The sequence below is a fragment of the Drosophila teissieri genome, chromosome X, assembly GCF_016746235.2.
Source record: "Drosophila teissieri strain GT53w chromosome X, Prin_Dtei_1.1, whole genome shotgun sequence".
NCBI classification, from domain to species: Eukaryota; Metazoa; Arthropoda; class Insecta; order Diptera; family Drosophilidae; genus Drosophila; species Drosophila teissieri.
Genome location: NC_053034.1, coordinates 12,959,342 through 12,985,761, shown reverse-complemented (window position 1 = coordinate 12,985,761; position 26,420 = coordinate 12,959,342). Strand labels below are relative to the sequence as shown.

General features: G+C 43.1%; 1 protein-coding gene and 1 pseudogene across 5 annotated transcripts in view; both read right to left on the bottom strand.

Annotated features, from left to right (window-relative positions):
- Nucleotides 1–10,123, bottom strand: part of LOC122623166 (ecdysone-induced protein 74EF) — a 31,975-nt gene extending 21,852 nt beyond the window's left edge. For 4 of the 5 annotated variants that reach the window (XM_043802146.1, XM_043802145.1, XM_043802148.1 and 1 more), the window contains exons 1-2: nucleotides 9,971–10,123; nucleotides 6,242–6,525 (exon numbers count right to left, since the gene is read on the bottom strand). In XM_043802146.1, the coding sequence (XP_043658081.1) occupies nucleotides 6,242–6,525; nucleotides 9,971–10,123 (437 nt within the window). Of the gene's footprint in view, nucleotides 1–3,585; nucleotides 4,112–6,241; nucleotides 6,526–9,970 lie in introns of those variants that run through there. The other variant, XM_043802149.1, reaches the window with a different exon arrangement.
- A 79-nt stretch (nucleotides 10,124–10,202) lies between these two features.
- LOC122624203 lies at nucleotides 10,203–24,425 on the bottom strand (annotated as a pseudogene).
- Between the last annotated feature and the right edge of the window lie 1,995 nt (nucleotides 24,426–26,420).

Sequence of the window (26,420 nt, the reverse complement as noted above, 5' to 3'; positions counted from 1 at the left end):
TATATCATATTTTCTGTTTCTGAATCACATTTCTAACCTTTAATCAATAGACGCAGTTATTTGTAACCGCAAAAGCCAAAAGCCCCCTTTAATGGGCCACTGAATGTATGTGTGGAAATGCGTATATCTGTGGATGACCCCATTGTTGTTTTTGGGGTCAGCTGAGCCATTTGTGGACTTTCGATTTAATATAAATTGCGAATGAGCTTGTTAGTTTTGGCGCTTGCCAATGCCCCGTTTCGTTTCGATTCGATTCGATTCCATTCGAGTCGAGTCGATGTGTTTCGGGTTGGTAATCTGGTTCGAAAAGGTTAAAGAGCTGGGCCCGGTATTAAATGGCATTCTTTATTGCACAACAAATCATCCAGCGAAATGTTAAAGGACTCTCCTGTTTGTTCAACACGCGTGTGTGTGTGTGTTTGTTAACCCATATGTGGTTGGCTAAAAGTGTTATTGTTTAATAGCTGCATGATGTCCGATTTGGGGCCGCCTCGGGTTAACCGGCGATTCGGCTCCTAAGCCGGATTTCAATTAACGCCTCCGCCACGATTCTCGGATCCGAGCTCCCTGCTTTCGGTCTCTGGTTTGGCTTTCGGTTCCCGGTTCCCAGTTCCCGGTTATCGGTTTTTGTGGCCATCAACCCGCAGGCCGCAGGCCGTGACCGTCCGGAATGCTAAACCATTGCGTTCGGTTCGCCACTTGACTGACTGGGCACATGGCACATGGCGGATGAAATAACAATTGAAAAATTGCGTCGAGTCATTTGGCCAACGTTCTCCAGCTGCCCACCTCTCTTCCCTTCCCCTTCCCCTGATGCCTGATGCCTTATGCCTGATGGGGATAAATTTATAACCGCCTGGGGACACTTGGCACCCCACAAAAGTATGCTACACTTTTCGCCAGCCAGCTGGATTTTAAAACGTGTCAGGATGTCACGGCAATCTAAGGATGCGCTCAAAGTAATTGTGGCCAGAAAGTTGTAATGTACATAAATCAAGTGGGAAATGATGCTCTTTAACTTTATACAAGGTCAAGGAATTTAAAGGTATTTACTTGTGATAATTTCGTAAAGTTCAAAACACAGAACTAAATATACCCTTGAAATGTTGCCAGTTGATTAAATTGTTTAATTTATTATGCAATACAACGAAGGTATTTAAATAGTTTGAGCTCCACTGATTAACTCTTATGCATAGGCAATATACATTTAAAGTAAAACATATAACTCGCATTCCAATCAATATGATTTTTCAGCAATAAATTGCATAAAAGAATGAAAATTATTCCCCCGAATGACTTGATAAAAATCACGTAAAATTGTAAACCCACCGAGAGACATTTCAGTGACACTTAAACCAAACTCCTGCTCGTAAATTTCCCGACTACAAATTCTCTTCTTTTTTTTTTGCGACACCCAGGGAGCGTGTAGATGGCTTATTAGCCATGGCTAATACCCCAATTATATGGGTCATCCCAGTTAATGAGCAACTGGGGCTGCTGACAATGCAATAAAGACGAAAATATCGGACGACGCCACCGGATGTGAGCCGCATTTCAAGTGCTTGCAAATCGAAACACAATTGCCGGAATCGAACAAATGAATTTGATTGCGAATCAAAGTTGCTTGTAAGGGAATTACTTAGGCATACGACTAGGGTAACATACGGCAGCAGGCTCTGCGAAGGTGGTTTCTATATATAGCAGGCCTCACTGTGCCCGATGCCAAGTGCATGCCATTTCGTTGGCCAAAAAAAAAAAAGGGAAAAGAACAGAAAAACGAGGATAAAACTAGATGGTGACATCCAATCGGACCTGGAGGGTGCATAAATTCTAGGCTAGCATTGAGTGTGTTGTGTTCACTTGGCTTCTACATAAATTTGCAATTTTCTAAATTCAAATTCTTTGTAAGTTGTCAGTCAGAAGGCAATTTCCCATTTCCCATTTGCCATGCACAATGCCAAAGAGAATCTGGGTGGCTGGCGTACTTTGTGGCATTGGCAAATGCATAGGCGCAATGTGGTGCCCGTGCCAGTGGCGTGCGATGGTCCCTTTTTCAAGGGGACTAATTAAAAGGACTAATTACAAAGTTCCTTGAATTCACTTTTTAGTGGTAGTAGTAAAAGGCAATATTCGTTAAATTCACTTGAGAAGAAACAGCTGGAGTGGTCAATGCATTTGCAATACATACATACTTGATGGATAGTAAGAATACAGTAATTTATGGAAGAGGGTTTATGAACCCTCTAACTACGTCACTGTGTCTTCTTTCTCTGTGTGTGTGTGTTGGTGTATTTGTGTCAAAAGTTCGCCTACATTGCAGTCAGCAGCTTAAACATATCGATTCAAACGCACACTGCCAAAAGCCACTTTAACTTTGGCTGTTTGCTGAGATTTTTCAAGCAAAAGTTCCTCCTCTTACACCCTTGAGTGTGTGTGTGTGTGCATGTGTGTGCTTAAGAGGGTGTGCGAGTGTCTGTAAGTGTGTGTGTCTGTTGGCATCAACTTGTTTAGCTAGGACAAACTTTTTAAGTTGCCCTTTGCCAAAAATGAACCGAAACTAGAACAGAAAGTGGTAAAACGTATACCCAGCCAAGACACCTCGTTCCCCCATTTCGCTGCGCTACAGTGGCACCTCCCACCGCATGACCACGCGCGCATATCTTATGCGTATGTCTAATAAATGCAAAATCCCATCAAACGCTTCTCCACACTTAATAAATGAGTTGAGTAATGCGAAGAGAGGAGGGTCGGACTTGCAAAAGTTTTGCAAGAAAACTTATTGAGGCTTAACTGTAGAGAGAGAGAGAAAGAGTGTGGGGGTGGAGGGGGGGGCAATAGGCACAGATCTGGAGCAGAGCGTGGGAGTGGGATAGACTTAGCGAACGAGCGAGCAGGCGATATTTGAGTTGAGTTTTAGTTGAGAGTTTAGTTGAGTTGAGTTGAGAGAGAGAGAGAGGTCTGGCATTCGCTTACACATCAATGATATATGGGTTATATATTTAAGTAGGTTACACATAGGTTCATACACTACGTTTTCGGATTAGTACGTTGTTAGAGCGAGAGCGAGAGAGTGAGAGCATGAGAGAAAGAGAGAGGGCGAGCGATCGATGAGCGTTAGTGGGTGGGTTAGTAAATATCGATTATCGAGGGGCGGATCGAGTACTTCGCTTTCAATGGTGATGGTGGTGAGGATAGCAAGAGTCAGGATTCTCTCTCGCACACACGCACACGCACGCAAAGAGAGTTTACACACACATATATGGGTGCACAGAGAAAAAAACCAGCAATTCTCCAATTGACCACCTTCATTTTCATTATAACAATTCTTTTGCAGGATACTTTGTATTGATCATTAATTAACTATCTTCAAACAATACTATAAATATTTCTATTCCATTTTAAAAAACCAACACTATAGAGGTTTACTACCTTTAACTACTTTAACGTATATTTTTGTAACATCAAGAACCTATTTATTGTTCTAGTTGGTAAAACATTTATAATATTATAATATATTCTAAGCAACTGCTCTTATTCGAGTGGCCAGGAGTGTAGGTGATGTTTTTTTCTCTGTGCAGTGGTTAGTTAGTTAACGCTAGCAAAACGCGGATACGCAATACGGAAACACTGAAAGTGGGACTTGTGGGTGGCAACGTTCCTCTTGATGCGCCGCAGGGAGCAGTAGTAGGCCATCACGGCCCGCAGGCTCTTCCACTTCGTTGTCTGCTGCTGGCCATTGGAGGCGTTGGCAGTGGCGGATGCGGATGCCGGGGAGGAGGCGAAGGCACCACTCCGGGCGTGATCCTCCGCCGCCACAAGATCCTCGGGGTGCTCGCTGATGAACGAGGAGAGGGTCTTCATCGCTGGCAATGGCCTGGGACCCAGCGGCGTGCTGGCGCTCTGGTCGGAGGACGGACTGTTCACATGGAGGCGCACCTGGCGCCGCTGACGGGCCTGGTGTGGATGCGGATGCGGATACGTATGCGGATGTGGATGCGGTTGTGCCGGCGTCAGTATAAGTCTATCCCTCTCAGTGTACCTTAAACTAGTGGTGGTGGTGGTGCAGCCACAGTGGTGCAGTTGCGAACTGGCCAGCGACGAGCTGCCGGATCTATATATATGTATATATATGTTCAAGATCCGATCGAGCGATGCGAAAAGCGGATACTCTGATTATAACATGCGATTTGCGAGGGCATCGACCCACGGCAGCCACTTTTTAATCAAATTATATCTAGCAAATGCAAAGGCTATCTTATTCAAAGGCTATCATTGTATCTTTTTTGCCATCATTTTATAATAATTTAAATAAATTATAAATATTTTAGACAACGAATATTATACGATTGGTGCTAAGGGCAAGAATGTGGTGAAAATGTTTAAAAATTCAAAACAGAATGGAGACGGCAAAAGGAAAGCGAATTGGATTACTTTAGGACTGTTTTCTTTTTTTTTTTGTTTTTTTGGAGGGAATGCGACTCGGCTTATGCTCTTGATTAAATTGTTTGTCCTGGCACATTAGCATTCTGGAAGTGGCGGCCGTGGCTCAGTGTGGTTGTGGTGGTTCATGGTTTCATGGTTTCATGGTTGCGTTCTGGAGAGTGGAGCTGAGTGGATTCGTGTGCCCGAAGATTAGCTCCGCCCGGCGAGGGCCCATTAGGCCAAAGAGTTGTCAACTTCTGTCCCCCGGGAAGGCGGCTCGTCCTCTTACAACCGTCTTTCGTCTTTCGCCTTTCGTCTTCCGTCGCCTTTGTTTGCCTGGGTCGAGTTAATTAATGAAATCATATACACACACACACATACTCCCCGAAAGCCTGACACTGTGACACTTCGACACACACACACACACATAGGCAACAAGGACATGGGCAATCCCGGCTAATTGTCATTGCTAATTTCCTTTTTGCCACCACAATGGCACAATAAACACAAACAAAAGTTGTGCCTCTGTGTGTGTGAGTGTGTGTGTGTGAGTGTGTCTGCCTGAGTGACAGCTCCATTCAACTGCAAAAGCAAGAAAAACTTGAAACCACAGTCTCAACATTTACTTATAATCGACTCTCGGACGGTGCGTTTAAAAGTTGTGGGGCAAGCCTATAATACATAATTAATATAATTTATTTATCATAAAAATGCCATCTTATTATTTCTATGGAAATACAAATAATAAGTATTAATTTATTTAAGCAACTTGGCATTTATAGTGTGCACTTGATAGCTCATGGAAATATAGTAAGCAAAGCTGGCCCTACGGCAACGAAACGCACTGTCCCTGTATCGAGCTTCATTTAGCCGCATATTGGACTCCTGATTAGATTAACCAAAACGCAAGCTGAAAACTTTTGAAGTCCCAACCGCATTCGCAATCACATTCACATTCCCATTCAGATTTCAATTCCCATTTCACAATGCCAGGCTTTTGGCTCCGACCGCAAGGATTCGCATGGACGTAGATGGATATATTCGGGGGCGACTTGCTAATTGGTAATTTAATTTAATTGAATCGGGCTTATTGTTGCTGCTTTTCTTTTCTTTTCTTTTCATTTCTTTCTTTCGCCTTCTGATGGTCCTTGTCTTACGGATACGGATGCCAGTACGGATGTGATGTCGCTTACGGTTGATCAAATACAGAGTACAAAAAGCTGTCAAGGCGAGCGAAGCCCAACAAAGTATGCTACACATTTATCAATTACGCTTACGGCACGTGCCTATGTATGTATATGTAGTTGCTGCACAAGTATGGGTGTGTATTGTGTAAGTGTAGTTGAGTGTTTTTTCAGTGTGTCTATGTGTGTGTGTGTGGGCGAACTGCAGGACAAGCAGCGCCGGATTATGTTTATGTGTTTGGTAACAACTTGGCACGATTTGAATAAATCATCTTTGTTATGCTCCTTCTCGTTTTTTACTCTGCTTTCAACTTGTATTTTACACGTGTCGGGATGTGTGCACTGAGCGAAAACTGCTCTCTAAAATCGGGCTTGCGAGACTTTTCAATTCTAATAAACTGACCTTCCTAACAACACTTTACTAACTTAAAGCAGTTAACATTATTAGTAACTAACTATTTATTTATGCACTAAGCAAAGCCATTTTACTGAAACCAAAAAATTCAATTTCCAATTCCCTACGCACAAATGCCATACCTAATGCCATAATACTGCTCCCTGACTTTAGTTGCAATTCTTTCGCTCAGTGCAGTGTGGGTGTGTTTTCATTGTGTAGGTGTGCGTATCGAACTCACCGCTGGCTGGGACTTTTGCTGTCCGATGAGTGCGCCGCACTGTTGTTGTCGTCATCGCGGACCATCTTGTGGTGCCGCTTGTGATAGCCACCGTCGCTGTGTCCACCGGATCCGCCGGCACCGCCTGCTCCGCCGCCTCCTCCGCCGCCTCCTCCTCCTCCTCCGCCTCCGCCGGAGCTACTGGTGCCCGTGGGACTGATGACGTCCGTGTCGCTGTTGCAGTCGTGCACCTGACGGGCCACATCCTTGACAAACTTGCCCGCCTCGTGCTCGTGCGCTTCCATCTGCAAGGATAATTGTACGTATAAGTTGGATGGGCCGCATTAATTGAACTCATTGCGATGACTGTGGCTGTGGCTGTGTATAGGTATATATATATCTATGCTGACACCCAAGCCGAGGTGTCTCATCAATCGCAATTGAGCGCATCTTAATTGCTAATTATGCAAATTCCGAAAGCCGAAACAGGGCCAAATGTCAATGATTGCAGTACAGCGGTGGGCAAACAAACAGCACCTCAGAACATGCCCCTTATAGGAATTTCCACAGTTATCTTCTCAGAATTTTATGAACCTTTTAGAAAAAGATTTATTACCTAAGATTCATATTAAAGTATTAGTTCATATTTTATTATTAGTGTTATTATAAATATATTAAGTAGCTGAACTAAACTTAAAGATTTAAGCTCTGTTTGAGTGCTATTATTGCGGCCACATGTGTACATATATGGCACCTGTATCGGCAACAGCATCGACATTCGAATCTGCAACTGCATCTGGCACTGAGCCTTTGCCATTTGGCCCACGGTGCATTTTAAATCGAATGATGTTGACGATAATAATTAAACTTTGATTTGATTGCCTGTGACACGAAAACTTGGCCTTCAGGTGGGCGAGAGTTTCCCGGCAAAACTGAAATGGGAAATGGATGGGATGGAATGGTTGGAAAACTGGTAAATGAATTGGGTGGCACAGGACCAGCTATGAGCTCTGAAAACTTTTGTCGAAGCGAGCTTTTAAAATTTAAATATTGCATTATTGATTCCCGTTCGAGTTGGCCGAGTACTGAAATTCACTTTAAGTCAATTTTTTTGTATTTCTGTATCAGATTTTAACACTTGGCAACGGCGGAGATACATTTTATTTAATTTTTAAATACAGCGCTGCGCAGCATTTTAAATTGTCACAAATTTTAATCGTTTCATTATCACAATAAAGCTTACAAAAAGTCTTGATTAAATCGGATTAAAATCTCAATACCACAGAATTATCTTATTAAAATTAAAGAAGAAATCTTAATAAGCTGTGCATTAACCAAACCAAAAAATGAATGGGTCTTGAAACCTTCCCAATCACAGCAGTTGCATAACAACGGCGGATGTTAAAATCAATGGGGATTGGGCCAAGTGAAGGCAAAGTGTGTCCCAAAAATCAATAGGAATTATCCGAGACTAATCACGACATCGCAATTGCAGCCGCAATCGAGTAAACGATGTCGGGGGACACAGGCACTTCGATTGGATCAGTGTCAGAAACCACTTGTTAGCCAAAGCCATTATTAATTTAACACCAATGGCCAAAAACCAACTTAAAGTGAGCTTCATTGGGGCAAGTTGAGGGCGTAAAGTACTTGTATAAGTACTCGAGTGCCGCAAACTTGAAAGCTTCGATTTGACCATTGGGACAGATTGACGCTGCTCGTGTCCATGCTCCCTATTCCGTATCCGTATTCGTATTCGTATTCGTATCCGTATTCGTATTCGTATCCGTGTCCATACACCGCATCCCGCAGATTCGTGTGTGTGGGTGGCTGCATGTCCGTGACAAAACTGGCTAATTCCAGTCGAGGGTTTCAATTTGGCCAACGGTCTAAATAGGGGAAACCGCATAACATATATCCAGCGGGATTTGTGCGCCGTTCCCACCAATTAGTTGACAAATCTGTTCAGTGTCGGATTAAGCTTCACTTGTGAGCCACGCACACCTGTGCCCACAATACTAGTGTCAGCGCTGGGTATTTACTATATTCGAAGGCTCTCGTGTTGCCCACATTGAAATGCCAGTAATAATGTTATTAGCTTGGTTGTTTGGAAGTTGCTTTAAATATATATCCTATTTTATTTCATTTGTAAATGGATTTACTTATTCGGATGACCCCTGCTGTGCATATAGACTTTCGATCCGAGTCACCAGCAGCTGACGCCCGCGGACATGGCAATTAATTGCGCCACAAAACTTGATTGGAATTTATTGTGGTTCTGGCTTCCGGCAACTGGTATTTGGATTTTATATTTCTTATTTTGCATTTTGTATTTTGTATTTCGAGCTGCTGCTCTCAGACTCGAACTGTTAAGCCGCCGTTCTGAATTGAAAGGACAAAAGTGACTTTGGACTGCGTTTTAATTAGCCGGATGTACATATGTATGTAAATGAATATCTATAGTGTATATATTCGAGCGGTGTATTTGCCATTTTTCTGGGCCAATTGCTTGCAGCGAACTTGACGGCAAGATGCAAACTTTTCATGATTGAGCCTTGCTTTTTTTTAATGGCTTTTACGTAATTTACCCAATTGCTTACTTGCGCCGCAAAACTATGCGGTCGTGCTTTCGAAACAAATTAAATAACTTTTAGTCAGTTTGGTCAGTTTAATGAATATTCAGGCTGATCTAGGAGCCTCGTTTTATTGTATCCACTTTATGTTTGAAATTCAGGTAACGAGCTTAACGAAGTTGGCTAAAATGATTTGCACAAAGCTGATGAAATTTGCCCGAATTCCCATTAAAATGAAAACTTGTTTTATTTTATATGTATGTATATGGTTTATCCGTTTGGCAGCACAAAAACGTAAGTTAACACACAATTTTCCCAATTATTTTTCATCACGAATACGAGTAGATATCATTCATACCTTTTTGCCCTCTTTCGGTTTAATAAAAACCAGGCTGCACTTCATGGATATTTGACAATGGTTTTGTGTTGGCCCACTTTAAAACGTAAGCCAGCACTCTTAAAATATTATTTTTACAGTTTGCTGGATTATATTGCATGTGCTGATATGGTTATGTGTTTTTCTTTCTATTTAATAAAATCCAGGCTGCATTTCATGGCAATTTTCCCAAATGGATTTTCAATATTTATTTGCAAGCTGCTTCCGACTGCGATTTTAACCAATGGCTATAGCCTCAATTCCTTTTCATACACCCATGTTTGCACTGCCCCCCCTTGAAGGCAATATCATTAAAATGGACGGACATAACAGTAAAACTCATAATCAAAAATGTTTAAATTTTATGCCTTTGTTTGTCACACAACATTAATGAGCAGCAAAGGGCGGCAGCCCAGCGGTTGGAATAAATTTGGCTTAAATGAGGGGAGCAGAAGGGCGAAACTATGCGATGTATACAATGTGTACAAAAAGTGGATGATAAATGTAAAAAAAATTAATAAATTATACAAAATGGAAGGTAGTAAAAGAAGTAAAGAAGAAGCTTTTTGCAGTGTAACTAGCAATATGTAACTGAAACTCGAGCAGCCAAAGAGTGACAGAGAATGTCCTTCTGGGAAACCAAAATCGGAATCAAAGTCGGACTGCGCTGCACGGAAATGTGCGAGTGTGGCGGTGGCAGGATGTGGGGGGCAGGGACTCAGGGACATCATGAACATCATGAACATCATGGACATCATGGACCAGCATGGAGCACATGCACACTCACTCATGGACACTCACCGTATATAGGCCCGTTGCAGTGGTCCCCGACGACGAGGAGGATGCCGCTGCCGCTCCAGTGCTGCCGTAGTTGAGCTGTGAGTGATAGCCGCTGGAGAGGATCTTCTTGTGTGCGGATGCATGCGCCCGATACGCGCTCACGCTCAGTTTCATCCTGACATCCACTCAGCAACTCCCACCGCCCGCCGCCCACGCCAGCGATACGTGGGCGTGTCCCTGGTCCGTGTGGCCGCTGCTGCTGCTGCTGCTGCTGCTGCTGCTGCTGCTGCTGCTGCCGCTCTTGCCGCTGCTCCTCTAAATGTATCTGTATCTGTATATGTATCTTTATCTGTGCGTGTGCGTATCGTTGTCTGTTGTTGTGTGTGTGAGCGCGGGCGTTTCCGTGGGCGTGGGCGTGGCCGGTTCACTGCTACCGCTGGATGTGCAGCTTCAATTGCTTCAACTGCTGCCTGTGCCACTTGTGTTGCTTTTGCAGCTTTAATCGCAGATGCAGATGCTGCTGCTGCTTCAGTTGCTGCGGCTTTAGTTGATTTTATTGCTGATGCTGCAGTTTGCTTTTAATGCTTTTGTTGCGTTGCGGCTGCTGCGGCTGCTGCTGCTGCTGCTAATGCTGTTTTTATTAATGTTGCCGCTCCTCCGGTTTCTATGCAATATTTTGGGGAAGGTGTTGCAGGTGCTGCTGCTATTGCTGCTTGCCACTATTGTTGTTATTTTATTATTTATGTTGCAGCTATTGTTGTTGCTCCTTCCGCTGTTTTTGTCACATTCAGCAGCTGCTGCTTTTGTTGCCGTTGTCGCTTTCAAGTTGCGTTGAATTGGGCTTAATTGAGTGCCCACAGGCGTCTGACGATGACGATGACGACAAGGACAACGAGGGCGACACCGTTTTCAACGTGGGCGTGGAAGCAGCAGCAGTGGGTGGAGCAGATTCGGGGGTTGGGGGTCGGGGGTTACGGGGTTTACGTCGCCCAAAGAGCGCACACAAAGCAAACTTTTTATTGCCGCCTTCGGTGGCGTTGCCGTTTCTGTTTCACTTTCAGTTGCCGTTGCTGTTGCTGTTGCTGTTGCTGTTTCTGGTCCTGATGCGGAACAAAGACAAAGGTCCCGGCGATGATGGACTGGTGGTGGCCGGTCTCCCTGGCAACCAGGACGAATTCGGGGGTCCTTCGTGGGGGCCGCTGCTCAGTTTTAGTTGGCCATAAACGATGGAGCGGCCATTGAGGCATGTAGATGGCTTTTTTTTTTGCTTTGTGAGTTGTTGTGAGTCTCTGTGCGAGCGTAGGGTCCTTTTCCACTGTATCCTTGTAGCTGTGTGTGCGTCTGTGTGTGTGTGTGGGGGAGGGGTCTGGCCAGGGGGCGTGGCTGCAGTACCGTTGTCAAGCGCTCTCCCTGGAGGATCCTTCCCTGTGCTCGCTTTTAATTGTTTGTAATTTGGTTTTTAGTGCTCTACGGTTGCTTGTTTGAATTTGTTGTAGCTTTTGGTGCTGTCGTGTCCTTTGTTCTTATAGTCGCTGTTGTTGTAGTGCTTCTGCTTGTTGTTGCTGCTGTAGTTGTTGTAGTTGCTGTTGTAGTTGTTGTAGTTGTTGTTTTGTTGGTGTTATTGTTGTTAAGGCCTCATGTCACTTTAGTTACAAGTATCTCTAGCTGCCGCTGTCGTATCCGCTCGAAGTCTCCGTTGTTGTTGCCTGCAGGCAGGGAGGAAAACATTTAGCTAAGTAAACATTAAAGTGGAAATTAATTAAAATGTCTAACAATTTAGTTGCAAACACAACACAGCACCAGCACCAGCACACACTCACACACACACAAACACACACAGGCACACACACAGTGTCACACAAGCACATCATTAAGTGTTTCGCACTGAAACGATTTAGTTTTCAACAAATTCCAAGAAGCAAAAGTCGTTTAAAGGGCAACCACATCGGCATTTGCCACAGCACACAAATACACAGGGAGAAAGGTGTATTAAGTTGGCAAACTGTGCCAGGTGGAATCTGAAGAACTCGACACTCGATAATTAAATAATGATAAAGTGAGGACGTGAACTGATGAAGGTTTAAAGCTTCTACAACTTCTTGAAGCATTCATTTAAATGTAATTTAATCCAAATGCAATCCACTAATGTGGGATGCCGCCTTCAACAACTTAATGTTTTTTATATTTGTATGTATTATATTCAAATAATAATCAATTTAGTCCGGTTGAGACTTAACAACTCCTAGAACTCCCCTTGATTCTGGACAACGAGGGCGGAACCAAATAAATTGAAGAAGAGATGGAATGGAGTGGAATCCTGGCTGACAAAGGTGAGTTTCGGTGAGGGTCAGCGCAAAGTTCATTAACTTTGTGGCAAAGTTTTTGATTTGTGTGTAATTGAACCTTTTCGCACGGACAAGTTGGCCAACTATCCAGCCACTGTGATTGATGGCCAATGATTGACGGGCAGTGGGAGTGGGAGTTGGGAGATATGCGGCCTGGAAATTATCTAATTAGTGATAGCTACTTGACCCCAATCAATCACTATGTTCGCCACTAGATCTGCTTGTCAATTGGTTGAGCTGTACAGTTTGCTACAATCTAATGAGTAGCTATACTAGATTATCTATTTATATTCTAGTTTTTTAATAAATAAGTATAGCATGCGATAAATAAGTTAATATAGCCGTTCAATCAAGATCTTAAACGGAACTCATTGCATATTCATGCGCCGGCAATTGTTTGACACAGTTTTCTAATGAATTACAATCCCTGGCCAAATCGAGCGTAAATTAATCGGAACTCGTTATTCAGCTGTTGAATCGCCTTCAAAGTCCGAGTCCCTATACAACTCCATTATTTGGCCATCAATCGGGCATCATTGCCCATTCACTGACGCACTTATTCGTTCATTCGTTCACTCGTTCATTTGCCAAACTCAAGCACTCAAACACTCAACATTCAGTTGGCATTCACTCGGCATTCAGTACATAGACAATGCCGCACTTTATGCCCCTCGGAAACGGATTAATGTTACGACCACCAACGGACCAATGGTTCCTCTCGCTTATTAAGGCAAATTGACGGAGTTATTTGGCGAACAGGGAATTTTGTGTCTCTTCAGGAGACTGTGAGCTGTGAGCTGTGAGCATGTCGCAAATGTAAATCACAAAAAGTATGAGTGTAATCGCCGCGGGTATCAGATATTGTCGGTCGATTTCCGCGGATTTACATTTTTCCACAGTGGCTGAGGGGAAGTTGCGAGAGTAGGTTGAAGCCAGAAACTGGTTTATACGCCGATTGGCCATTAAACTCGAGCAATTACAACGCTGAATCCGCGGAGCCAAAGGCAAACATTCAATAAAGACTGTAAACTGAATAAACGAAGATGGAGGAACAGGCTCCTCACTTCCCCATGCCTTCTTACACTGCCATTGTAAATGTCTAAACAAAAATCAAATTTTAACAAGCCCACTTCCATTGCAAACTATGTTCAATGGTGTCACAGGAAGCTACCAATAGCTTAAACAAAATGCCACAATATATTTTGTTCTGCCCTCAAATAGCCAAACTTGAATTTTGTTGCAGTGTACCGACAGGCTTTTAATTCAACTCGAAGAGTCGATGGATTGCACCTGTTGGCATCTTATATACACAACGATGGCACATAAAATGTAATTATAAAGCATTCAAACATCCGCAGAGTGGCGTCCTCCTCAAGGAGGACGAGGAGATGGAGGGGGAGGGAGAGGGGCAGGTCAGAGGTCGGGGAAAATCGGGGGAGGTGAAAACAAAGTAAGAGACTTAACACTTTGTGCGAACGCTTAACCAAGCTTAAGGAGCCCAAGGAGCCAAAGGAGGCGAAGGAGTCGAAGGAGTCGCTGCAAGTTTTATGAGTTTTTGCCTGGTCAGAATGGTGAGGCAGTGCCCATCGGCAATCTATAGGCTATACATGTATATGCCGCCTTATACATATACCGGGTATATATATATGTATATATCTCCGTGTATTTGCGCATTTTTCTACATAAAACTCAATGAAGCATCCACCGACTGTCGGGGAGATAAAGAGGAAACTGGCAGCGGCTGCTGCTGCTGCTGCTACTGCTGCTGATGCTGATGTGGCTCATTCCCTTGCTCCTTCCCGATTTCAATTTCAAAATGTACGCTCCATTGGGCAGTGAAGACACCCCACACCCCCCGCAACCATCCACTTCACCCCCTTGTGGCCACAAGCACACACAAAAAGTGACATTAAAAAATGGTAGCCACTTGTCAGGACGAAGGAGCACAGGGAGCACAGGGAGCACAAGGAGCGTCCAGAGGAGGGGAATATTTATCAAAAACTTATCGAGAACGCGTTGTTGCCATCGCCATCGCCATCGCCACAGTGGCAGCGGGCAACGCGGCGTATGCGTCATGTAGAATACATTCATATTTTAGAGCCCCGGCCAGCGAAAAATCAAATCAACAAAAAAGCGCCTACGCATTTTGATTGGTTTTTGGTGGTTAATTAAAGGACACGTGTCCCCGTCCGACATTGAAATGCATAACATTTTCTATTTCTTCCTTCGGTTTTTATTCCCGTCTTCCTTTTTTTTTTTTGCCACGCGTCAGCTGGGGAATTTAAATTATGAGTGATGTTGGTGGGATTGACAGAAGCGAGTAGCTACAGTGGCGGCCAAGACAGTAGTGCAAGAAATAATGTTAAAATAATTATATATAATTTTATAATAATTGTTTTTATGCAATACTAATAATAATAATATGCAATAATATGCACAACTGAAAAGGGGAGAAAAGGAGGAATATCTATGAGATACATGTAGTTGCATGTGTATCTGAATAGGGCATCGATAAATTTGCCAACAAAATACAAAACGCTGACCCACATTTCGCTTGAGAGTTCTTTTATTTTTCTTTATTCGAGCCAATTGCGATTTCAGTTAGGTTTGAACTCGCCCAGATTGTGTTTTGTCCTTTTATTTATCTTATGTTTTTCTCTTCTTTCTTTTCTTTCTTTTCCTTGCTGCGTGGTCCTTTTCGCAGTTTTCTTTACGTTCTTTTTTTGCTAAGCAATCCCTTATCAACGATTATGTCAAATGTTTGGCCACTAAGTAGCCAAGCTGCTGTCCACCAGCCTCGTCCGTCGTCCTTTCGTTTTTTTTCGTTTTTGCGCCAGGACTTTACTTCTCTGTCTTAAGACCGCAACAAGGAGCGAACAGCAAAGGCGGAAGACCAAAAACATCGGCCGTGTATGTTATGAATATGAAGTTTTGGGCTGGCCAAAGCCAAATGTTGCCATTGCCATGCATATAGCCGGACTTAAGTGAATCCGTGGGGAATCCTTGGGATTGGGATTTGGATTTGGAGTAGGTCAAGCAGCTGCTGCCGCTTCCGCCCCCCGGAAAAGCAGGGTCATGTAAATTTTGTAAACTGAGCCGCAGCATAAATTAGGATGAGGCGAGATTTGCATGAAAGAGCATCGCCATGGATGAGCCCTTCAATACCATTTCGTCATCCTCATCTCGGCCTCTGGGGCACAATGTGCTACCCATCGGGTGACGACTATGTGCTACCCACCTGATAATATGATTAATATCGATTGTGTTTGTCCAACACCCACAGCAAAATGCAGCATATACATATATAGATATTATATTTAATGCGATTTATGGCAACAGTAAGCAGTAAGCACACAGATGGTACAAAACATAATGCCCACTAAGTCCAAAATCAACATTATTTCGACTGCTAAAAAGTGACCAATAATAGCCATTGGAAATTTATATTTTCGCACGCCCCGTTTTTTGTGCAACTTGCGGCAGGAGGAATCGCAGATAAAGTATATTTTTATGGTGGAACTAATAATAGACGATGTGCCTTTTTTATGTGTATAGTAAATGTTTGAGTTGTGAATAATAATGCAGGATTTGCCAGCCAGAATGCAAAACTAATGGCCAATTTATAATTTTTTCAGCCATTGTGTGCCAAACCAAATAGAGAAAGACTGTGATTTTTACAGAAATTGAGTGGGAAAATGATTCAATCCAATTGCGATGGAAATTAACAAATAGTTTGAGGCAGTGGAGCAGATAAGCTAATGAAATCACAAATAATAGAATTCAATAACGATATACGATGTATCTTATATACCATACAAGTTCTTCAGACATATCATCTCGAAAGCATAATCGCCGTCGCATCGAGGATACCCTCGATAATCAGGCTGCTCGAGGTGGCACTTTGGTTATGCGTTTTGGCTTTCAGGCAGCTCGTTACGTGGATTGCCTCATGCATAAACATGACACTCAGTCAACGCCAGCGAAGGAGCCACCCTCATCCCGCATCCCTCATCCAGCCCATTGCCATTCCATCTCGGATCCGTTCCACTCTCGAGATGGAGCAATTTGTGCCTCTGTGATTTTGTATCAATTGCCAGTGGCGGCTGCCACGGGGGAATTGCTCATACGCCGCGTAAGCCGGCGGCGTAATAAATTCGCTGGTAGATGTGGCACCTCTTAAACCGATTTATTTATCGCCCGGCCAGAAAACCTAAAAACCAAACCAAACCCTTGCCATTCAGCCACACACACACAGACGCACACACTCGCAATAATAAAGGTCATATATCAGGCGGAGTCGGCAAAGGACTTCATGTCTTCCTGTTTGTCTTGAATTCGAATCGGGGATTGCCTGCTGGTGATTTATATTACCCAACCAGACAACCAAGCAAGCGAGCAAGCAAGGCGATATAAAGGAAACCCTTTGGAGACTATATATGCAAATAAGCCGGATGAGTGGAAGCGAGAGAAGCTGCGTGAAATTCAATTAAAAGAAAACTGTTTTCTGTTTTCCCTGTGAAAGGAATAACGCAATTACGACAGAGGTAGACGACAAGCTCATCCTCTTTTGCCTCCAAGCCGGCCATATAAACCCATAACCAAAAGCAATAAAATTATTAAGCCACACAAAGACACACGCACACACACGCACACAAGCAAACACAGGGAGAAAATGCGAGAGACAGAGTGAATAAAGTGAACTCTGGGGAAATGAGGGCACACATCACGGATCCGGGATCCTGCTGCATGAAACATGATGCAATGAACGCAATCACCAGGCATTATCATCTCCGCCAGCTCCTCCAAGGCAAAGTGAAAAATCATTCGCAGCGACGTTGAATTTTTAATGCACTTTGCCACTCGATTTTTGCGGCTTGCGACTCCTGCTGACTACTGACTCCTGAATACTGAGTTCTCAGTTCTGAGTCCTGTGTTCTGAGTCCTGTGTTCTGAGTCCTGGCTCGTCTAGCTGCGATGGCACTTTTAGTGCTCCACTCTGGCTTACGTAATCATCGACACCCCGGAGTTTGCTTTATTCTGGGTACTGGATACTGGGTTCCGGGTTCTGGGCCACCTGCTTTTGTGAATGCGGATGCGGGAGCTAGTTAGCATTCGAATTGCTCCACCAGGCGTATACGTAATGCGGCGCTTTCTTCTGCGAAATTACTATGCGACCCACTAGGCGTATGCGTATCATAGTACATTCTGGCCAACCAAATTGCCAGGCATAAATTTCGCACGAACTGTATTTTGTGTCCTTTAAATTTCGTGGAATTCATTTGTCTGTCTTAACTGGACGTATACGTAATGTATGAGCAACTAGGGTGTAGAAAAGACACAGCATCCTCACAAAGTGGCTTCTTAATACGGTTATGCAATTATATAATTTTCACTGAAAGTTATGCAAAACGCAGTTGTAAGAGAAAATGTTCAGACATCATGCGTTTTGGTTTCAAGAAAATCTCATTTTGATTTGTTAGTTACTTATGACTGCATATTATGTAGGCAACTTAAGACTTTCAGTTGCAATTGCAAGTGATTAATTAGTTCAATCAGGAATCCGGAGCTGCTAAATCCATTGCCCAGAAGTTCGCCATCGAATGTGGAATGGATGGGATCGTTTTAACGCCGCTTGCAGCTGCAATCGTTCGATAGGCAATAGTGGCAATCGCTGCAATTACCTATCGGCGTCGTCGGCGGGTGGGTGGTGCTGATTTAAGGGCCTGCGCCCACGGGCCTTGCTCCAAATGTGCGCTGGCTTGTCGCCTGGCAAGGAGCGAGGACCGAGGACCGAGGACCAAGGACCTGCTGCCTGCCTGGCTCAACAATTTTTCAATGTCGGAACTTTTCTGTCGCTCCTGCCTGCGCTGCCACAGCTTTTCCTTTTCCTTGGCCACCTTTTCAGCCGCGAGTTTGAAAAATTGAAAAACGTTTTAATGGCAGCGGCAATGGAAATTAATGGCCATGCTGTTGCTGGCTGCCAGTTGGCGGGCGTTTAATTTTGCTCAATCGCATCCAAGCGCCGCGCCGCGCCGCATTACGCATACGCCGCGTGTTCGCCGCCGACTTAATGCAATTTGGTGGCAAAAGCTGGCAAAAAAGGGGGCGGCGTGGAGTCAGGATTAGCCTGAATCGGCTTAACAATGCACGGGCCGGCATAGTAAAACATTCCCAGCGGACACTTCGCTGCGATAACGATAAATTACGAAAGGGAATTGCAGTCGGTTTCGTTAGCTTTAAAGCATTATTCAAATAACATTACTAAGCAAATTATATATATAACTGTGAATAAATTGGGTAATAACGATCAGTTCGATAACAAACGTTACTAAATTATTTTGACTGTTATCTAGTGTCAAATGTATATAATTTATTCAAAATATAGCAAAGTTTACTTAAAATATTGGGAAGTCATAACAAAGTGCCGCATTGCAAAGGCTTCTATTTCAGCTTACTTTGCAACTAAACAAAGTTGGCTTAAAGCTGGCTTTTGTTAAATCGAATAAGTCTGCGTATCAGATTGCATTAATCAAAATGAACACATAAAATACAATTAAAATCCTTTGAATTTAATAAAAGCGATTGCCAAAAGCCCATAAAAACGGATTTCATTTATTTAACAGCTGTATTAAATATTCCACAGCCATGTTCAAAATGCCAAAAAGAACGAAAACCTAACGAATTGTGGGGGAAAAATGCAAACAGCAAGGACGTTTACAAAAAAAGAATAGAGAACGTAGCACATAAAATATGCATGCCAGAAATGGTTCGTCTATCTTTAGCCGAAAAATGTATACAAAATGTATCTGTATGTATTTTAAAGGCAATTGATTTTTCGCCGGTATTTCGGTGCTAACAAAACAATCGCATAAATAAGTTATTGACAGCTACTGATTCGATTGCCGTCTTTTCATTGCGTATAATAATAATCCAATTCAACGCACAATGGCATCCCAGCATCCGCCCGTCACTTTCAACTAACTCACACACAAGTGCACAACACACACACACATGCGTAACCCCATTTCCTGTCCGCCATATTTCTTTACACTCTCAGTTCATTTTGGGTTCATTTCGAGTTTCAGAGTTTCACTTTCATTTACACCGACGTACACTTCGAATGTCTTTGCACCTAATTGCAGCGTTAAGTCGAAAAAGAGAAGGGGGGAGGTTGAAGGGGGAAGGGGGAGGGGTATGAGGCGCGAAAAGCATAAGCGGCATAATTATTTAACGCCTCGCATCAATCAACTTTTGTCTGGCCGTGAAGTGTTGGCTAATTAGCTTAAATATTTAAGTGAGGCAAATAAAATCTGAGTTCGCGTTGAACGCAGGTTACGATCTGTGGGTGTGTGTGTGGGTGTGTGGGTGTGTGTGGGTGTGTGTGTGTGGGAGGAACATACTTTCGCACCCACAGAGAGCGGCACGCACACACATAATTGGCATCAACTCGTTCGCAGGACCAATTCGTCCTTCTCCCCCTCCGCATGTCAATCCAAATTCAAATGATGAACGGTAAACAGTCGAGGGGCGTAGGATGAACGGTGGGCGGGGCCAGGTCACAGTTAGTCAGTCAGTCAGTCAGGACCGCCGCATGTGCGTCAAATTACTTCCGCTGGATTTGAATTTGTTGTTAAGGCTGGTGACACAACACTTGGAGAAATAATAAAAAGTTTCCCTCCGTGGCATCAGTCATACATTTTACACCGGGCGAAAAGTTTAGGGGTGAATTAACCTGAACTATATATCTCATCTTATTATATTTCACATCTACAAAGTTATTCAACACTGTTATTAAAATCGGTTAGCTACCGCAATTAGTAATAAGTAAATAGTAACATAAAAAATACTCAATTGTCGCATAAAATGTTAATTTTTCCTGGTGCAGCGAGAGACTAACAGTAACCAGCTCAACAAGAAACAAGAAGGACTCAGCTGGCTGAGCTTGTTTCCATCAAATGGCGCACGCACACACACACAGCCGTACACGCACACGCACACGGACACGCAATCACACTCACACAATTACGCGAATGACAGGAAAAGTGAGCACAATGCGCATGAAAGCGTAAAAAGCAACAGAGATGGCAAAGTGCCGCAGCAGGATGCTGAAATGTGTATGCAATGAGCGAGGAGAGAAATGGAAAAATTATAAAATATACGCGCACACACACTCGCACACACACACACACCCAGTGAGCAGAACCACCCACACATAAAGCATAGCCCAGCGAAAGGCAAATGAATGCCAATTAAGCCTACACTTGAACCCCAGCGTCGTCGAAGGACGAAGGACGAAATGCGTTGAATGGAAGGCGAATTGCCGCGCACCGTCCCCACTGGCAATCAACAAAAGACGCTCGTCGAAATAATAAATGCGTTAAAAAAGGCTAAACACACTGACACGACAACACATACACATGTCGCACGCACACGCATGCACACACTCGAACACTGGTGCACTGGCAGAAAATGAGACTGCCGAAGGGTGGAATCACATTTGAGTTTATGCGAACTGAGACATACATATGTGCAAAATCACTTTTTACCACTATTAGTAAGTTTATGTGCAGATATTCATTAATGAGTTTGTTTTAAAATTGTATCTGATAAGTTTGTTTAAAAATTGTATCTGATAAGCTAACGTATTTCTTTATTTTCCTCTGCCAATCAACAGCCCAAGATTAAGTAGCTTGTGAGACGAGTTTCGAGCCCATCGATCATTATTTTCAGGCTGATTTTTTTTTGGGTGTACAAGCATCCTGCAGACAAGCTTACATGTGTTCCCTTCTCGCTTTGCTCTTTCCTCCTTTTTTTTTATATTTTTTGTAAAATAAAAGAACAGTGCAGGGGCGTGACGAAGTGCGGCCAAAGGTGACTGGCTGGAAGTGGAGGCGCAATTTGGGGAGGGGGGGAGACTTCGCAGAGAACAAGCCATCTCAAGTCAAGTCGAGGCACAAACACAAAAGAGGAAATTGTAATAAAAATAATTGACAACTATTTGACATGCCTCATGTCCGCACACACGCAAAGGCCATGCAAACACCCAGCCCACCCAAAAAAAGAAAAACAAAGTGGGTTTCGGGTGGGGATGTGTTCCATGGATTTCCCCCTCCCAAAAAAAGGTCCCTGGTGTGCATTTACAGCGGCTTCTTCCCAGTCATTTGGCTGCCCTTCGAGTGGAGGAGCTGGAGTCCCCCAGCTGAGGCGAAATGAGTGGTGTGCCCACATCTTGGGTTCACATATGTGAAAAGATGATATTTCATCGGAAGCTAATTGATGGATGCCTCCCAAATTATGCCTTCCGCATTTTCACGTTCTTTCGCCAACATTTCAAAGCCAACTGGGAATACATACTATAGAGGGATGTAGTATAGGCATTATTTTATTAAAATTTGTATTTGAATCGGAAGAAGCTTCCTAGAAGCATTATGAATGCACAGAAGTTCCTTTTAGCCCGAATGGAATATCAGCTTTTCAATAAATTAGCAACGCACCATCTTACAATGTCAAAAAAATATAATATATACATATATAATATATTGCTTCAAGCTTCGGACAAGGAAACTCTGGTGGAATGGGTGATCTTATTATAGCCTTCGACCCGGGACGGAAGTGTTTTGGGCCAGGGTCTGTAACCCTTTTAAGACGAGTCCCGTGATTGATTGCAGCTCGGCCAACTGAGGCATACAATCAATTTCTCGGCGGCAGCATAATTAAATAAAAAGTGTGCAGAGCGCAAAATAAAACGAAGTAACCAGCAGATTCCGTTTTGCATAGCGCAGTAAATTATGTTTGATTGATTCGCCGTCCGAGATGAAACAAAAAACTAATAAAAAGCCGAGATCCAAGGGGCTGAGTATGTGTGGCGAACCCAATCAAAATGGAAATTAATGGCAAGGAGTGTCTGTTACAACACGGCAAAGCAAAAGCCGCCTGCGAATGGAACACGTTCCGGCTAATAGGCACGTACCACGCAGTTGCCAAGATGCGGCGATAAAGCCGGCTGGCAAATGAGTTAGTTGCCGCTCTTTGTGAGGACAGCTCACGGAATGCGGAAGTGCTGGCCAGAAGTCAGTCCACCCAGTCACCCAATCACCAAGTCACCCCCGACAGCCAGAAGGATCCAAAGGACCAAAGAGCCAAAGGACCAAGGAACCAAAGAGCCAAAGGACCAAAGCACCAAGCGGAGGACCAAATGAAGACGCCTGCCTTCCTGCTTAACGAAGGTAACAACGATTTTTATGGTTCTCGGTATTTGGCTTCACGGGTAATCGAAAGTTAAGGTAAACAGACCCCAAGCCAGCAAAAAAAAAATGAATTGGGGAAGGTAAAATTCAAGTAAATGGGTGTAAGAAGTGGAGCCGAAGCTTAAGTGGGTGATTTTTGGGGGATGGAAGGCGCTTGTTAAAGTTTTGATATGGAGCAGATATTGCGCAAAATAAGATAGTCAACGATTTTTGGGAAAATTTCAACCGAAATGGTTAAGCCACTATTATATATGGATATTATATATGAAATATCTTTCAAAGTTTGCATAACAATAGATTTAAATGAGTAGAAATCATATGTTCTCCATGCACTTGCACATTTGGTTTCCACAGAATTAATTTAAGCCCATTTATCTCTCTTAGTGATTACTACATTTTCTATTTCCCCCCATCAACTTGGCCATTATTCGCACAAAAGCGCATTGTAAAAACATGCAGTGCCCAACTCTTTTCGAAAACGATCAAATCTCGTCCCTTTTTCACACATCCCCGCGGGGCTCTTTTACATTCTCAGCAGCGTAATAACATTTATAAATAATCTCTATAAAAACCTTTTTCAACTTGGCATCCATTACGGACACATTTGTCCGGAGCTCCGTACTCTGGACTCTGGACTCCGGAGTCCGCACACCAGACTCGTTCGCACGAGGACACAGATCCTGGCAGACCATAAAATCAAATCAACTGAAAAGTAACAAAAAACTTGGCCAACTAAATGCAATTTATGAAAAAGCACACACTATCGGTGTCGGTGAGTTCTGTGTGCGCGTGTGTGTGTGAGTGACAGGGATACAATGCAGCAATGCATGCAATGCTCCTTGGGTGTATATATATATACATACATACATAAGTTTGCGTGTATTGGTGTGCCCTGAGTGCATTCTCTGAGTTGGCAGCCCATCGTCGGACTCTGTAATTTCATTAGGGCAGTAGGGCAAACACACACAGCCACAGCAGACACACACACACACACACACACATGGACAGGCAAAAGGAGAAAAAAGCTTAGTCTAAAATTGATAGTCTTGAGTTATTTTATTTTGTATTGCTGCCGGCGAAGAAAACAATATAACATTTTCAAAATATCCTTGCAATAATCTCTATTTATAAAATAATATTTTTAGCACATAAATTACTACTTTTTTTACAAACGCTGTATTTAAATATATAGAGTGAGGATACTAATTTTAAAGAATACGCGGCATTTCTCGCCGTGTACAAATGCATTTAAGTTGAGCGTACACCCACGAACAAAGTAAGGACGTGTTAAGGAGCTGAGCTCGAATTCAGTTCACTTTCACTTTGGGGCACAAGCCGGAAATGCCACCCCAACCCCCGAACCCCCGAACCCTTCCAGCTCTCGCTCTCTCCACCCACCACGCCCCCTTTCCCAGCGCCCCCCCTTTTTGGGCGAGTGCCATTCAATCAATAAAGAGGGAAATCTCCGCCCGGCATGGCATAGTTTTTCATGCCAGCTGCGAATGCACGATGAAATCAAAAAGGGCTTTAACAATACTTTTCGTCTTATGCGCGTACCATATTATGTAATTGTAGGACTCACTCAAACACACATACACTCACACGCACACAGATACAGCGTGAATGCTGTGTGTGTGTGTGTGCGAGTTGTTTGCCTGTGTGGGGGAGAAGCACTTCATTTCTTGGCATTTCCTTTTGGCATTTCGCATAAAGAGAGACCAAGAGACGCGCACACATGGTCTTCTAGGGTTTTATTATTATTGCTGTCACACACACACACACACACACCCACACACACAGGGAGAGAGTCCTTTACACAGATACATTCACACTTACTAGCAAAGATGTCGTCTGCTTGCCATTGTCCTTTCTTACAGTCGGCATCTTTGGCATTTTTCTTTTGCGCTTTCTCGCTCTCGCTGTGTCGCCTTCTCCGCGCTTTCTCTCCCTGCTTTGGCTTATTCTTATTCTTCTACTTCTTCTTCATCTTCTCAAGCATCCTGCGAATGCGAATGTGTGTGTGTGTGTGTGTGTGTCTTACTTTTGCCGCTTCTTCTTCAGTGTTTATTTTGTGAACACATTTCGAATGTGACTGGCCGAGTGTCATTTTATTCTCTCGTTCTCCACCCCCTCCCGCCCTCCTCCTTATCCAGTCACTCTTTTTTCTTCCTCTCTTTCTTATCCCTAATCTGCCAGGATTATGAGTGTGTGTGTGTGTGTGTGTGCAAGTGCTTGTGTCATTGCCATTAATTAAACACGTTTATGGCTCGACCAGTCAGAGAAAGAGAAAAAGAAAGTGGCGAAAAATATAAATAAAGTTGGCTAGGAAAACAGAAATAAAAAGAAAAGTGTATAAGCACACACAGGACCAAAAATAAAAGCGGCCACTTTGCACATTAAATTATCGATTATTACATTCATTCACAGCTCCGAGCGAAAATAGCATCAACAGCAAAATCAGCTGCCAATCTGGGCAAAAAACCTCCTCGAATCCTCGATAAAGCCAAGCCCCCTGTCCATCCACCCATCCAGCCATACAGCCATACAGCCATCCAGTCATCCAGCTATCCGGCCATCAAAGTCACAAAACGACCAGCGGCGAGCAAACAAACAAGCAAGCCAACATTTTCAGGCGGGCGGGCATACACGGCGTATGGGTAACGTCAGTGAGACAGTGCCGTCAATGGGGATTCCCCACGTCCGTCGAATGCGTAAAGCACTGGTCAATGCGATAGTGACCACTGGAAAAGTGAGCTCTGCAAACAGAAATACTGTTTCGTGCTTCATCTTACATCTGTGAAATAAGTTTACTTCGCGAAACTGCTAAACTCATACAAAATATACTTTCGTAAAATGCATTTGGTTAATGGTTTTCAAACTGATTTATTTGATTAGTTGCCAAACAAATTACCTTTGTTAAATGTATTTTCTTGTATAAAAGTGATTTATCAGGTACTTCTCAAACTAACTTTAAAATGGATTCTATGCCAACAATTTGGTGAAGAGATTGGTTGATTTTGAAAATATATATACAAGTCTAAAAACATTGAGTTCTCTTATTAGCAAACCTGTTAAACGAGTTTAAATAGTAAAAGCTCATAACTAAACTTAACCAAAGCTTAAATACGGAAATCAAATGAAATATTTCAAAATCAAGTACATGTCGCTCCTACTATAGTGACCATCACTGTATGTGCCGCAGCCACAGGGAAGTGTGTCCTGCTGAGACAGGCAAATTTATATTCGACGAGCGACAAATGGCAAAATGTTGCTTGCAACAAAGCGAACTTTTCATTCCGGTCATTTTGCAACGCCGAAACGTACAGCGATGTGGTAATTAAATTAAACCCCGATTCGTATATCAAATTAATTAAAATGCAACCATCGGGCTTCAACCACATGCCATTGCATTGTAAACTTGACATCTATGGTGAATTGGAATTATCTTGCGCTTCGAATCGCTAATCAAAGGTCCCAAGAAGTATAGAGTGTCTACCGCATCATTAGTGCCACAAATATGAGCAAATGCACACGAAAATGGTCGAGAATAGGCATTGAATTGCATTTTGGATCCCGAACACTAATTACCAGAAATCAAAAACCAAAACTGAGATGCATTCACAGAATGTCAATGCAAAACCATAACTAGTCAGTGCCTAGTCAGTGACTAATTAGTTCTAAACGTGTGAAATTTACCAACAAGAATTCGTTGATTTAACAATACAGTTTATACAATAATTAAATATTTCATGTTTTCAATTAAATTCAATTTAAAAAGCTAGTCAATATCAATAAATTTAATTAAATGATTTAATGGTTATAAAAAATAATTTAGAACATTTTGCATATCGTTTTTTCTATTTCTAAAACCGAACTTTA